The sequence below is a fragment of the Macadamia integrifolia genome, chromosome 11 (genome assembly GCF_013358625.1).
Source record: "Macadamia integrifolia cultivar HAES 741 chromosome 11, SCU_Mint_v3, whole genome shotgun sequence".
Lineage (NCBI taxonomy): Eukaryota > Viridiplantae > Streptophyta > Magnoliopsida > Proteales > Proteaceae > Macadamia > Macadamia integrifolia.
Window position 1 is genome coordinate 20,444,313 of NC_056567.1, and position 16,012 is coordinate 20,460,324.

A 16,012-nucleotide genomic window follows, 5' to 3' on the forward strand; every position below is an offset into this window, starting at 1 on the left:
GGAGGGGGATAAAGTAAAGCATGAATGCTTTAAAAGGAGAGGAGGATGAACCCATAAAAAGTGTGCACCAAGGCTAGGGAGAAAATGGAGCAAATCAGATCAGAGATACTCTCCAACCCACATCCATTTGCATAGGCCTGGATGTTAGGACACATCATTTTGAAGCACACATCAGATCCAAACTGGATAGGTCGGTCCTTTGCTCAAACCGGGATGCTGAAAAGTTGGGACCGAAGCAAACAATTGATAAAAAATCTTGAATGAAGCATAAATATCAAAACCTGATTGAAAGAAGGATCCTTTAAATCTAGGTCAGATATCGGATCCATGAATCATTGGCTCCAAGCATAATCCAGATATGGAGGAGGCTTGCTAGTGGCTACTGCACAGTAGGATCTGTTTTATGCCATAGTTGAGGTAGGGAGAAAAGACTTGTGATCTATACAGTTCAAAACCCATGGAATGGCGAAGAGGAATTTGTGTAGCCAATGCTGAATAGTTGGTTAAAGATTTCTTAATTTTTTTTTTAGTTGCATAAGTTATAATTGTTCAAAGTATGAGAAATTGAACACGGTGATAATGGGTAAAATGACTGAGGGCTTCTCAATTTTGAAATGTAGCCTGAATATTTCTATGTTACAACTTGCCCATGAATGTTGTTTCACGACGAATTACAACAATTTCAATGTTTACACTGTGTACTGCTTTGCTTTGAAAATTTCAGGTTTACAAGTCAATATGTCCTAGTGTGAGATGAAACCAATTATAGATGCCGGGATGTCATGCTGATTCAAGAATATACTGCTAACGTAAGCTGCAACGTCTCTCTCTGTCACACACACACACACATCATGATACAAGGCAGTAAACTAAATTTGACAAGGAGCTTAGAGGGAGAGAGGACACTGCAAGAAGATTTCTAGAAATGCTATGTGCAGATACTTGACAAATTCAATACAAAGACTAATAATCCAGTGAACAAGAATGCACCTGATATATCCATGGATTGATGTGTTGATGCACTTCATCCAGTATTGGTCCCCGGAGAACAGTTAAAGTATCCTGGAAAAGTGGAGTAACTCTTTTGATTTTCAGAAACTAACTCTAACGAAGTAATGAACTTCCCGATATAGCATTTATGGATCATTAAAAAGGATTATATTTCACATCTTAAATATTTCAGAAGCAATTATGTACCTGTCCTTCAGAACTTATGGGAAATGTACCATTTGGACGGAAGACATATGCTCCAGCGGCCTTCAAGTAGCAATAATAAAGCATGGTAATTAATCACAAATCCATGCCCCTTCCCTCCAAGTGATACTATGGTATTAAAAATTTTATACAAGCAATTCAAAATAGAGATCATATATGCAGGAAACACTAGAAGTAATTTCAGCCCTGGAAAAGCTTGATTACCTGAGGATCTTCATCAGTTCCATTGCTTCCAGCATAAAAACTGTATGATTGATGTAATGACGCTTTGACCTTCACACGATAAACCAAAAGTCAATGATAATAGAAAATTCTAAAACATAACCATTAAGTAAGATTTATAAAAATATGATGAGAACGCCCTTAACAACAATAACAGAAATAATATTTTCTTCTATTACACCAATAAAAGAAATGGAGCTGGAACAAAAAAAAAAACAAATTGAGAGAACAAAACACATGAGTTAAAGAAATAGCAATGCAAGAAAACTGACAGGCATAACGTACCAAGCTTCTACTATTAATATACTCAGTAAGTTTGCCTTCATCAGTAGAATAAATAAGCTTCAGATTTCCTTGTCCAACTTCTATGGTACCCTTGTCACTTCCTGCTGATGTGTGTGACATTGATGCAATTGCACTAGAACCTGCAACAAAAATGATAGAAATTGTCAGCTGCAAAGCTTTTTCCGCTCCACCTCTCCCCCCCCCCCCCAAAAAAATAAATAAATAAAAGAAAAGGAAAAAAAGAAAAAGAAAGATATGCAATGATGTCGAAATTAGACAATGCAACTAGATAGCCTAACCTGCCTGTTTTGCATCTGAGATAATGAAGGTACTGAAACCAAGCTGCGGAACAGATGCCAAGAATGTGAGCCAATACTTAGGTGTAATGCTGGGAGATTTACCCAAGTATGCCTTAACATGGTAATTTCTTATGCCCACAGAAACATTGGAAATAGGTAACAGCTGTGATTCAATTAATTTTCCGCTTGAATCCTGAACAGTAACTGATTCACTGATAACCTGAAATAGATTTGATCATGTAAGTAGAAATATGCAAAGTGAATACCAAAATAGCAGAAAACTTTTAATGAACCTCTTTTGAATTCCTCATAAAGGCATTATCATCTGCAAAAACATGAATAGGCCAACTATGCATGCTACCAAGAATGTTGGAAAAAGATGCAGCCTGAATGTCAGCTTGAATGATATCATCAAACCAGAAAACACCAAAGTGATAAGACTTTAAACATCCCAGAAGCACCATATCAAATATCTTAGTTATCTATCAAAATCGGTAAACTATTTTCATAGATTGCCTTCAGTACCCAGGGTTTTCCAAATGCCATATCATCTTTGCACAGAATGAGATCTCTCTCTCTCTCTCTCTTTTTTTTTTTTTTTTTTTTTAATGGGAGAGGGATATGTATGCTAGCGTAGTACCTAGGAATTAGGAATGCTAGTGTTTGTTGACCCTTAGATGAAACACAATCGATCATTCATTCATATCTGTTGTCCTACCTAAGTTGCCCACAAGGCCACAACTGCCGCTCTATAGGTTCCTCTTCTTCTCCCTCTCCTTCCCCGTCTCTGACTCCCACGGTTTCTCTTCTTCTCCCTCTCATTCTCCGACTCCAACGCCCCCTCCCACTCCTCTTCTCCCTCTCCCTCCGAACTCCCACTCCGGTTCCTCTTCTTCCCCCTCTCCTTCTCCGACTCCGATTCAACAACAAGGCAGTAGCTTTTCATCTGATGTCAAATAATCATCACAGCTGAAACGGGATTATAAAAGAACCCACAATCCAAACAAGCAAATCCAAAAAAAAAACAGCAACAACAACCTCGATATGTGGAGGGGGGGATTGATGTAGGGCAGATTCTTGAGGAAAATATGAGATCCGGGATGACACACCAGCGACGATGAGGTGAACCGAAGCAAAGAAAATGCAGAAATACAGAGAAAGATAATAGAGTCCTTAGAAACAACGCTGAAAAATCAGACTTTAAATCGGAAACAGTGATTGAAGTCTGCTACATAATACTCTGACAAGATCATGGCGAATTCGGCCAAATTCCAGCAAAAAATCCTTATTTTTGATGATCGAAGAGATCAGAGAGTGAGAATTAATCTCACTAAAGGACAGAGAAGCAAGTCAAAAAGCCCTAACAGAGATGGTGGAAGTTTTCTCTCTGCGCCGACCGAAAGTTTCCAAAAGAATTTCCAAAAGAAAGTAAAAACGATAAAAGAAGCCTTAATGCCGCCATGAAACACAGAGGAATTGAAGAGAAAACTGAAAATCTTGAACTGAAACCCAAATCCGCTTTCTCCTCGAACACTTTCTAAATCATTATTTATTCATCTAATCGATCTTTGGTTCCTCATAAACCTAAGCATCTCTAGTCGATCACCATGGATTCCGTTGTTAAACAAGAAATATTCGAAACTGGTGAACTTCTAGCGGAGAGACGCTCGGGAAACTTATCTATACCTGTCTCCGTTATTACACCGATTCCCTCCGATGAATGTTAGCCGGAAATAGTAAGGGAGAAGAAGAGTGACGTAGAGTGTCGGGGCTGGGTAGGTTATGTAAGACAACAAGTATCCAACGGTATTGATATAATCTATCTAATCCAACGGTCTACATTTGCCATCATACCTGATACCTGGGTATCTCGCTAGCATTCCTGTAATTTTCCCTTTTTTTATATATGTTAATCCTTGTAAATTCTGGAGAATTTGGGGAAATATCAGAATCATGGCTTAACGTGGAAGTGCTTCCGTAGCAAAGAGCCATAAATTTGAATTTTATTTACATATAATAATTACTTGGGAATTTCTTTTGGTGTTCGGATTGATTTGAACAATCTAACAGTATTTTCTGCCATCAGGTTTTAGTTTATTTATTTATCTATTGCTGGTTCTTGGTAATTGATGTGGAAAAGGGCTGAGGTTACACTCTGTTGACTACTGATAGCGTCAGTGGCCATTTATGCCGTTGGTGCCCTAGTCAGTTAGGCTTATAGTTCTCAAATATTAGATATCGTGAAAGTGATCTTACATTTGCAATTTTGCACACTTGATGTTTGTTGGGTTGTCACTGTATACAGAATAGTAAATCTGCAATCATATAGAGCTACAGTTTACTACTGTTTTTGTATGTGTGCTGAAGAATCAATTTAAGCAGTAATGACGCCCACCCAAAAGCCCAAGCTTCGGAGTGGAGAGGCCATTCCCAAAGTCATATTCCCAGCAGCCACACATAACCAGACCAATGTAGGACTAAAACCCCTCCCATTCCTGCCCATGGAGCGCACTCACTGCATCATCTCGCACCAGCTTTGGGCCATGGGCCCCCACATGGCGGTTCATGAACAACCCGCTCTGATACCATTAATGATGCCAATCTAAAAGCCTGAGCTTGGGAGGCCATTCCAAAGGTCATATGCCCAGCAGCCGCATACTCATTGCATCAAGCAGGAACCCATTTTGTTTGCTAGTATAGGTTATTACTATTTTGGTAAAGTCACAAGTGTTTGTAATGTGGGAAGAAGATGTATTAAGCAGTGAAACATACAAGTTTCTCACATTCAATCTTTTGTGGCTCCTATGGGAAACCCCAGATGAGAGGTACAATTTTCCAATTACGACAGACCACAGTGAAGTTGGAAGGTATCATAGGCTCAGTCAACTCAATTGTCGTTTTGTGGCAGATCTGAGTTCACGTTAGCAAGGATCAGCAGGTCCAAGTAAACTTCAGGGGAAGGATCAGCCAAGTGTCAAATCTGGATTGAAAGTGATCAGAGCCAACCCAATCCCTTGACTCTCAGTTGGATGGGACCTCATACCTCGAGAGTTATCTTATCTTAGAGAAAGGGGGCTCACTGCCCACTGGCGCAGGTGCCCGCCAGCACGCACGGCCATTGGGAGGGTGGGTAAGCATCTTCAACATGGGGGCAGAACGGTCTTTCCGCAACCACTGTCTAGGCGTAGACACGCACAAGCGGGCAGGGTTCTTTTCCCCTATATATATATATATATAATATATATGATGGCTGCCTCAGAGACTTATTCCCAGCCAGGAAACACTGCCAAGATCTACCAGCTTAAGAAGAAGATTTCCCAACAGAGTCAAGGGGAGAAATATCCCAGTACATACTTTGCTTTTAATGATGGCTTTCTACTCCTCAAGATAACAAAACTGAGTTGAGATGCTTCATTCCAAACCTATTTTCTCTCCCATCTCAACTAGAAACCATATTTCAGCTTTACCCTTTTCCCTTAATGCTTCTTCTTTTTTGTTTCAAGAACCCTTCTTTATCCCTTGCCATCTTAAGGATCTGATGGTATTCCAAATTTGTTTGATAAGAGAATTTTTTTGGGGGCATGGGGTCTGATAAATATTTTATGATCATAACAGTCACTGTAAAAGCATGGGTGCTTGCATAAGGAGCAATAGCAGCATCCAAAGCCTGTTTCTTCCTCGGACCTCTCCCCCTGTTTCTCTTCGGCCCCTTACTGTTTAACATGGGAAAGCCAAAGAGGGCAGAAACAATTTGGAAAGAAAATTAAACAGTCTAAGTTGAATAGGATATCATCATGTGCTATAGTACCCCTGGTTCTGCTTTATTCTTCTATTTGTTTTATGAGGGTTCTCTGAGCAAGCGGCATGGGGGAGTACACCAATGATGTGCGACAGAACGGTTTTGTACATAGGAAGGCAGCAAGGTCATTTCAGGTGAGGAGAGAGATGGTGCTAGAATACCCTCCCCCGGCAGCTCAGAGAACCATTTCCCTTGTTTTATTGACCAACAATGACCATGCTTATGTGAACTAAGTGGGGCTATAAGAGTCTTTTGTCTTTCTTTTAAGCTATTCACGTAAAATATCCCATTAAGTGGGGCTAATTACCTCTTTTATGAAGTAGGACTGTAGGAGCCAAAAATCAAGGACTACCCATGTGACTAGAACATCCCAAAAATCAGTGAGGCCTCCAGAGAGAATCACTGCCCTTTCTGACCAAAGAAGGGCCAGCAATGCCTTCCCAAATTAACTACGCACTGAAGTAACAATGGCACAGAGCAGAAAATAAGCAACTTACAGGAATTCGAACCACATCTTCCCTCTTCCAACCAAGAGAATTGTAGACAACAACCACCTACAAAGCTCAGCAATAATTTAGACAAAAACAGAACAGCAATTAGGAGTCTTTCTAATGAAAATGAAATAAAATGAGAAGCACATTTTCTTACCAAGCTTTTCCCATGAGAGAAATCCATTTCTGATGGAGGGCAGTAGCTTATATTCAAAAGAGAACACTGCAAAAGAAAAGTCAAGCATCAGGATCCATTTGTGCCTTCAAATCAAAATTAGAAAGTGGCATACATAGCTCACGCGCCAAAAAAAATTATGGTCATTATTTAGAGAAATGTGTCTCAAGGTCCGGAGCCCCGGCAACAGGGAAAAGTGCGGAAAAGGCAAGACATGATGGCCTCAATCAATGGTGGCTTCTGAGAAGATCATGAGGTCATCCGCAAAAGCAAGGTGGGAGAGGTTAAAAATCTTGGATTTAGGGTGGGGGAGATAAGGCGCTAATCTGTACTGATCTGAATGCTCCTGGGAAGAACCTCCATGGCAAGAGTGAAGATAAGAGGGGACAGTGGGGAGCCCTGCCTAATGCCCACTTTGGAGACGAAGAACCCAGCTGGATTACCATTAACAAGAGCCGAGAAGGCTGGAGAAGAGATGCAGTGGAACAACCAATTGACAAAAACTAGACTGAAGCCCATTCTGTGCATGATTTGGGAAATAAAGCCCCATATCAAAGAATCAAAGGCTTGGTGAATGTCTATTCTCAAGAGAGCAGCAGGGGAGTGGTTCTTCCTGTCAAACCTTTTGACAAACTCATTACAAACGATGATGTTGTCTAAGATGCTTCTGCCTAAAATGAAAGTTGATTGGTTGGCACTAATTATCAACTTGAGACTATTGGCAAGGACTTTGATAATGAACTTGAAGAGGAGGTTGCATAAAGATATGGGTCTGAAGTCTGACATGCCAAAGACTCTCTCTTTCTTGGGGATAAGGCTAAAGGAAGGTATGGCTGATCCCTTTAACCTGGCTCAGATCAAACAAGAAGCTCTTGATTGCTTTAAGGAGGTCCACTTCAATGGTTTCCCATGCGGCGGAGAAAATCCCATACTAAACCCATAAGGGCCTGGGGTTTTGATAGCCTTGTGAGAGAGGACAGAAGGAAGGATCCCTTCTTCGGAGGGGATAACCTGGAGGGAAGCAGTGAGGGAGTTGGCAATATGTTTGTTGAGGAGGCCCTCAGGGAAAACATCATGGGAATCAGTGTCAGGGGGCCTGAAGATTTCTTTAAAACAGTTGACAGCTTCAGCCTTGATATCTTCAACACTATGAAGAAAGGAACCATCTCTAGCCACAAGCATGGGAATAGAATTGATATATCTTATAGATTTCATCAACAAGTGGAATTAAGCAAATTTAGCCTCCGAGCTCCAACCATTTCACTTTAGATTTCTGCCTGAGAAAACTTTCTTCTTGAGCCACTAAGGAGAGGAGCTCCCTAGAAGTAGCTTTTTCTTATTCAGCCAAGGGGGAGTGGTGAATTTCGGATTGAAGTCTTACATGGATAGAAGAAAGCTTATCTCTACAAATGGAGATCAAGGAGGTGATGTTCCCAAAGGTGGTGGAGTTCCAATCCTTCAGAAACGCTTTGACATTCTAAAGCTATCGGGCGAAAGAAATAAGGGGGGGGGTGGGGGAGAGAACCTTTCTTTGATGACATAAGATCTAATTGCAGGAATAAGTTTCAAATAATTCCTTTTTTAGGGGTTTAGGTGATGCAGAATTGAAAACCTATAAGAGAAGGGGAAAGAAGGTCAACCACCACCACAGTGGCTGAGGTCGACCAAGGCTGTTTCCAAGCCCCACGGCTTGGGTATTGATGGGGATTTAGTTGGATTTAGTTTACAAATTAGTTTCCAATTTGAGCTTCTAATTAGAGTCCAATATTAGTTTCTAATTCCAGTCTAAAGTTAGTTTGCTTTTTCAGTAGTTTACAATCTCAGTTCTATATATTAGTAATTTTGTTCTTTCAGTTTTAGTAACTTTGAGTTACTAATATTTGTAAACATTCCCCATCATTATAAATAAAGGAAAGGGGTTCTTTTATGCCCCACGATTTTGGAAATTAAAAAAAAGGCTTTCATGTTGCTGCCGCTGGGTTTTCTCCATGGTTGTACCTTGTGTTTGATCAAGGGTTAGGGATTGGTGCGTGATCCGATCGACACTCTGCGGTGAGAAGTCCGGGTGGTTGTATTATTTCTGGTCTTATTTATTGGTTCTCTTCTTCACCGGAACAGGTAAGTGATCTGAACTTTTCTGCAGAAATTTCTGGGTTGAGCTCTCTGTTTTCTATTCTGTCGGCCTAGTCTATTTTGGAGTTCTGGCCACCCAATGGCCTTGGGATTTTGGTCGATTGTTAGGACCATTAAGAAAGGGGACTCGATCCAGTTTTGAGACAGATCAGACCTCTGGTTCAGTTGCTGTGTAGTGATCTGCAGTTCTGGCTGATATTGGATTCGGATTCTGCCCAGAATTTCTTGTCTGATTTCTGATTCCTGTTGAAGTTGGTTGTTGCTTATATTTTCTCGATGGATTAGACCTTCTAATCAGTATTTAGACTTGTTACTTGTTCCTTAAACATCTTCTGCTGAAGTTTCTGAAGTATTAAAATCGATGGTCAGGTTTCAGAACCTGCTGTCCAGAATTGAGTTTTGATTTGATCTGTCTATTCTAGTGATGTTTTGGCTTTGATCATACTTTATCCATACTCTATTTCTGTTATTGGATATCCTATTTGTTAGTGCAAACTCTGCCCTCGAAATTCCAGATTCTGAGTTTGATAATTCTGGGTTTTAAGGACTGTTGGCTGACTAGTACTGGACTGCTGTGTTGTCTACTGTTGGGTGAATTTTGGTTGTTCTTTGGTTTATAATTTCTTGCAGTTTTGGGTCTGGTCTGGTTGTCAAATCCAGTCCTATATTAAGGTTTAGGGTTAGGGTTTGGGGAAGGAAACAAGTAAGGGATTCTCTAGGTTTCACAAGTCTGGGACTCAACCAAATAAAACACTGCTTTAAAAACTACTGCAAAGTTATCAGTTGTGTTCAAAGGGTGTTGGTTGTTCCTCTGCCACCAGGAATCTTCCATCTCAATAAATAAAATAAAATAATAAAAAAATCTCTCCAATTTAGACCCTCTCTCAACCTATGAACCCAAAAACCCCCTTACTAATGTTATTCTTAATTACAGATAATCCCAGACTCAAAATTGTGTCCAAATATACACTAGTTTGAACAGAATCAAATCTAGAAATTTGGTATGTGAGAAACTCAAAAAGAGAACCACAAAATCATTCCTCTTTTACCACTATTCAAACCATCAAACCTTCATCCCATCGACCTACACACATATGTTAAACCCTTATAAGATCTTTTTATACACATCCAAGGCATAGCTGATTGGGACTGTTTTCGTATACTTTCTACTTTTGTTACCCTGTAACAGAACCCATTCTGGCCAATAAACCTTAATCCAACCTCACCACATCCTAATTCCATTAATAATAGCCTATTGCATCCTTTCAGCTTATAGCCTTAATTTTGCACTCCTAGTACTATTAGGAATCTTCTTTTCACAAAAAGAATCAATGTCCTTCACTTTGGCCTAGACAACTACCTTGTTTAGCTTGTGGCATATCGATTCCTCCTTGAAGGCCACACCAAATTTGGAATATACACTGGCTGACCTTGATCACATGGTTTTCAAGAATCAAAATGTACTCTGATAGAATGCCAAGATGATCCTATCTTGATATCAGGATCAGCAGGAATATAGGGATAATCTAACCCTGAGTAGAATGCATTAGTACACCATCTTTAAGACCCTATCCAGACTAGTTTTCTCCTCACCAGAATGGCTTGGTATTGCCCAGGAACAACCCATGGCAGAGACCAATTCTTAAATACTTCCAGCAAGGCTTGCTCCAAGTTGAATCAGAGTTTTAAATATCATAACAGCATGAGCCTTGGAAAAGTTTTTTATCTCTGACCTCATAGCTAAGAAGTTGGGCTTTCTAGGACCAGTCAATGGCTGCTACATTAGGTTAACATATGCAGAAGTGACCATCCCCTAACACAAGAAAAATTCTTATGAAGAGATCCAATTCAGGCATCGACCATTTTAGAGTTTCACGTTCGATTTCAATTTTCAAAGAACGTACACCAAGCTTAATTTGCTTATCAAGTAGTTTTCCGTCAAATTGGGAATTTTATTATTGAGAATGGGACATAGCAACGCCGCAACAGGCAACCATGCCAAAATATTTAAGTGTTTCAGTACCATACAATACAAGACCCAAAGAGAAATATCTTGGACAAGATTCTTTCAACACAAATAGAAGTAAAATGCACTCTAAGAATATAAATTGATATAAATATTCATTGCAGGTACCTGTTCAAACTTGATCATTGGGTTTCTGCCTGCAATATCTGATGACTCTGCCAAGTATGCAAGTGAAGACCCCACCATCTCCTCAGCCTGCAGAGAATTGGCAAAGAAAATGAGGACCATTGGGCTTAACCCTTAAAGGATCATATGAAACCAATAATCAGACAATTTATTGCAAAGGTAAATTTGTAACCTCCGTGTAACCTATTGAAAGCCGTTTTGCATAATCATTAGCCACATGCTGCTTCTCTGTTCCACTAACTGCATCATGGTGTTGAGCGACAGCCAAAGCATCAGCCAAATTATCTGTGTTAGGCCTCAAATTATTCCTTCCCTTAAAATACTCCAATTGCCTTGCTGCCTGATTGTGCATCAGAAAAAAAGAAGAAATGAATATTTGGAGACTAACGTAAGCTAAAAAGGTTTAAAGGGAAAAAAAAAATACCAAATAGTAACCACTCAGCAGTCTGACATAGCGTTTCAAAGCTGGCCTACTAGTATAGTACCCAGTCCAGTAAGCATTTGCCTGATCTGCATATCTGTTGCATGCACCCTTTAATACTCAGGAACATAACAAAAATAAGAATTAAACGACTGGTTCTTCAATTTCAGAACATAAAACTTACGGGAAGAAGTCATCAGTCTTGATTGGCCAGGATTCATCTGCTGCATGTTTTGCATCAGTGTAAATTGATGGAGTAGAATAGAGGGCATTAACACGGCCATCCTAAAAACATAAACAATGTTCCAACTGTGAACAACTACAGAAGTTCTCAAATGATAAAGTTTGAGAAAAAGAGAAAAGGCGTGAAACAATGAAGCCCCACATCCTTGATTAAATTACCTTCAAAAAGGTATCTAAAAGATGAAACTGGCCAGTTAGGTAGGTAAGACACAATACACAAAAGTGAAATGGTCATCTTCATAAAATATTTCTAGTCTCAAGAATAATCCCCATCTACTCAAGGGACCAGTAAGATTGTCAAGCTAAGAAGTCTATGAAAACAAAGACATGTATACTACTTGGTGGTGGACCCTGATCTATAAACTATTACACCTTGCAACAAGGTGGAAAATATAAAATGGAGAGCAATGTACATGATGAAGATAAAAAGGGATAAGTATGCAGAAAAGAACAGAACTGATACAATTCATGTAGGTGATGATGTAGCCAACATAGTGCCACTTTGGTAGAGAGACACCCAATGCTGATATCTTAAGTCACCATTCTTAATGCCATTCATGAATACTTGTACAAACAGTTAGGTTAACAACTTCCAGGTAAGAAACAAAAGCCTTTTTGAGATCAGGACAGTTAAAATGTTCTTTTGGTACAAATTCATTTCCATTGAAGTGGATGAGTACTTTCATTATTTTCTTGTCCTAATGCAAGTACTAAAAACTAAAATGCTTAACATATAAGCTTAAGCTAGTTATCAGATAAAAGCACAAGTATGCAACCTAACAATCTTAGACAAACAAACAGAAGAACACAGATGAACAAAAGCCAGTACATTCATAACTCAATGTTGGTCTTGTATTGTATAAAACCATTGTGAAGGAATACTCACCTCATTGACATAATGAATAAGCTTGTCCATATTTCTGAACCATGTGTGCGCATATTGATACTTGAAATCTGTCCCCATGGTCCACATTATATGATTTGTGCGAGTTACATTAGCCTGGAAAAAGAATAAATGTTTATGGGGAGCCTTACAAGACCGCATACCCAGGGAGGAGGAAAAAATAATTTCATTATGTGCTTGGGTTGACCATTTCTTCCCAAGTTAAAGTAGTTGGATGACATAAAGAATTATCCTACATCAAATCCGGATTCATCTTCCAAATTCATCCTTGATTTACTTTTACATCACTCTATAAAAATTTTATCCACATACATAGTTAGGAATTAAGATGCTGACCAAAAGCTTCAACTCCAAGAGATGCAGTCAGCTGTAAATTAGTAAGGATTGCTCTTAAGCAAGCCTTCCAGTTGATAGCAGTTGAAGGTGAAATTATGCACAAGAGCTCCTAACCAGAAACATTGGGATTCAATAAGAAAAACAGTAATTTTTGGCTTACCTGTGAGACTGCAGCAGCAACAAAGTCATTGACACGCTCTTCAACGTTGTAATCAAACAAACTTATGTCATCCTTCAATCCAGAAAAGAAACATAAAAATGCCAATGAGAAAAAAACTGATGCTCAAGAACGAATTGACAATCTATTCTTTGGATTTACCTGAACAATAGGAGAGTCATCATTAACTTCAAAGTAGAAACCATGGGGAGGTTCATAATTCCCCCGATGGAATGCACCAGCAAAAATCTGCAGAAATAGACAAGCAATAAAGACTCGTTAAATAACAATAAAATTACACCACCACGGCACCACCACCAACAACAACAACAATAATAGAGAATTTTCCCAAAACAAGGAAATCATTCTTGCCCAGGGTATCTACCACATGGCAGTCAAGTTGGCACTTTTTAGACATGTTATCCATGTCAACTTCCACTCATGCATGAAATTTCAGCTGAACTGGACTCAGCATGTGTGAGAATAAAGGTCTGCAAGAAGTCAATTTTTTTTCATAAAAAATTTGGCCCACTGAGAATACAGGGGGAAGAGACGAAGAGTTCAACACAAGGTGGGTCATAGAATGGAAACTGGCCACCAAATTTGACATAAGGAAAATCCGAACGATACCCTACCTGTACAACATCAGAACCAAAAGAGCCTTCTACCTCGCAGCAGACAAGGAAAAGTTTCCCATATAGTAAGGGAAATTTACAGCACTAGAGAATGCCACCACTAACAAAACACCCCTTACATTACTGACAATTACGCTCAGACCTCTTACTGTCAGTCTCTGTTAAGTGAGGATTTGAATTGACATTTTTACCCTTTCGTCTAAAACACATAACCCATTTTACCCTAACCCTCACCTTCACCATGGAAAACAGAGGACCCAAAATCAATGCTGATCAATGGCCTTCTTAGCTGTTTGATGAAAACAAATCTGGGCAGATCTCGGCCGTCGATCTACATCAGTATATCTATCATGTCTTTATGTTATTTTGTGCTTAGGTGTAATTTACATATAAGAATGTCTTCTTGTAATTACACTTAAAATATTCCCTCACATCGATTAGAGAACTATTCTATTCTCTCTAATCATGGAGCAGCTTCTCCACCCAGAACCTTTATCTTCTTCTCCTTCTACTTTCTTCCTCTTTTTCTACATGCGCAGGTACTGCTTTCAAGTTCTAATACTATCACAAGTTTGATTGTTGAAAATACAAGAGAACGAGTTCAATACAAGGGGGCTATACAATTGAGATGGCCAACCAAAATCAGTACATCGCCAATCTTGATCATGACCAATCTATCCAACCATTACAACTGCCAAATCAGCTGCCTATGCGCAGAAAATTACTGTCCTACAGACACAAGCCACATACCAGGACATGAGGATATCTTTCCTCGTATAAAAGTAATACAAGCTAATATTTCCTTAAGGCCCAGTTTATTTGATGGAGAAAGGAGAAAGAAAAAACGGGTGTCAGAATGAGGAACTTTTCCTCAAAGTACCAAAAACCTTGGTTGTTTGTTCGCTGGGGTGGGAAAAACAAGATCATTTAATGCAATAATTGTTGTCTGCTGATGTGGCAGCATAGTTGTCAAGGCCGCCTTGGCATCCAGGTGGTTTGCCTGGGGCCTAGGCGACTGTCGCCATATTGCACTGTATGTCGCCTTTTTTTTTTGCACTTATTTATGCCAAATACCATTTAAGTAAATGAAAATGATATTATTCATAAATAAGCAAATACCCCCTATTTGAATCCAATAAAATTAGTTTAAAAATCAAATTCCAAAAGGATAAAAAGTCAACCCCCCGGTCCAAGAACAAAAACTAGTTTTTTGGTTGTAGGGCGATTTTCAACTTTCGAATGCTAAGGTTTTTCTCAATTCTGAAAATTTTATAAATTTTATCATTGTAGAACATAGCTAAAAACCAAAAGTCCAGTAAAATAATATTTTGTTTTGATGTTCATAAAATTATTTCCATTTAGGTGAATTAACAGCATTCGCGCACTTTAAAATAAGTTTGACCGGAACATAATTTTGTCATAACATAGATTTAAGTAATCTTAGACTTCTTGGAAAGCTAGTTTTGTGTCATACTTAATACAAAAGGTCTCATATAAAAATAAAATCATTTGACCAATAAAACTTATTATTGAACAAGAGCATTTCTCTAAATGTCAATAAGTCATGTTGATTTTTATGACTTGATGTGAGTGTGACTATGTTGATTTTTTATGACTTGATGTTGCTTAATGTTGATTGATTTTTTATGTCATAGGGTATATATTATAACATACAAAATAACTTTAGAAAATAAGGGATATAAAAAATAACACATGGGCGATTTGATCGCCATGGCAACGCCATAGCGGGCGGTTCACCACCAAATCGATTAGCCACCCCACCACTACCTTGGCTCGCCATGACGTCGTGGCAACTATGTGTGGAAGTTAACTTTTCCCATCCCATTCACTGCCAAAGTACTTCATGGAAAAGTTGTTCTCTCTCTCTCTCTCTCTCTCTCTCTCTCTCTCTCTCTCCCATTGATTTCTAACCCATTTCCTCTTCCTCTCTTTCCCATAGAGGTGGACCCCACTAAAAATTATATATTTTATTATTTCCTAGTCAACCTAACACAACATGCGGGACCCACTTCACAAGTTTCCCACCACTTTTTATCCGTCAAACAAACGGGGCCTAACAAGCCATATATCTGCCACGTGATGGCTTAGATAGTGCTCAAATTTTGTAGACATGTTATCCATGTCAACATCTACCCATCCATCGTGTTTCAACTCAATGCACCTTCCCACATTGCAATGTAAAGCATAGAGACGGTTGAAAACTCAACTTTGGCATCTTTGATTTAATGGCTGAAATATAGGGATAAAAATATAAAAGTTCAATATATGGTGGGGCCATGAAATTGAGATAGGACTAAACCTTGACTATGGCTAATGCATAGGTGTACAAAGCCATCAACTGGTCAGTTTGCAATCCCCATCTGCCAGCCTTTCTTTGCACATGGAGGACTAGTTGAGTCCTTGTGACTATTGGCCAGATGAGGTATCATTTGGGCCAGCCACATGTTAGATTCGGTGCCCATCTCTAACACATGACCAAATGATCAACCATGTATTGGACTCTACCCCTTGGTGATTTTACTTC

The 16,012-nt window shown here is 39.2% G+C and overlaps 1 protein-coding gene across 2 annotated transcripts in view; it reads right to left on the reverse strand.

The window, feature by feature from the left end:
* LOC122093666 (alpha-mannosidase At3g26720-like) overlaps positions 1 to 13,104 on the reverse strand; it is a 59,893-nt gene extending 46,789 nt beyond the window's left edge. Inside the window, exons 1-14 of one of the 2 annotated variants that reach the window (XM_042664049.1) lie at positions 12,995 to 13,104; positions 12,836 to 12,907; positions 12,322 to 12,435; positions 11,377 to 11,477; positions 11,196 to 11,289; positions 10,944 to 11,111; positions 10,754 to 10,840; positions 6,469 to 6,534; positions 6,318 to 6,374; positions 2,022 to 2,241; positions 1,723 to 1,862; positions 1,420 to 1,488; positions 1,198 to 1,257; positions 991 to 1,062 (exon numbers count right to left, since the gene is read on the reverse strand). In XM_042664049.1, coding sequence (XP_042519983.1) covers positions 991 to 1,062; positions 1,198 to 1,257; positions 1,420 to 1,488; positions 1,723 to 1,862; positions 2,022 to 2,241; positions 6,318 to 6,374; positions 6,469 to 6,534; positions 10,754 to 10,840; positions 10,944 to 11,111; positions 11,196 to 11,289; positions 11,377 to 11,477; positions 12,322 to 12,408 — 1,221 coding nt within the window. In that variant the 5' untranslated portion in view covers positions 12,409 to 12,435; positions 12,836 to 12,907; positions 12,995 to 13,104. The remainder of the gene's footprint in view (positions 1 to 990; positions 1,063 to 1,197; positions 1,258 to 1,419; positions 1,489 to 1,722; positions 1,863 to 2,021; positions 2,242 to 6,317; positions 6,375 to 6,468; positions 6,535 to 10,753; positions 10,841 to 10,943; positions 11,112 to 11,195; positions 11,290 to 11,376; positions 11,478 to 12,321; positions 12,436 to 12,835; positions 12,908 to 12,994) is intronic. The other variant, XM_042664048.1, reaches the window with a different exon arrangement.
* Between the last annotated feature and the right edge of the window lie 2,908 nt (positions 13,105 to 16,012).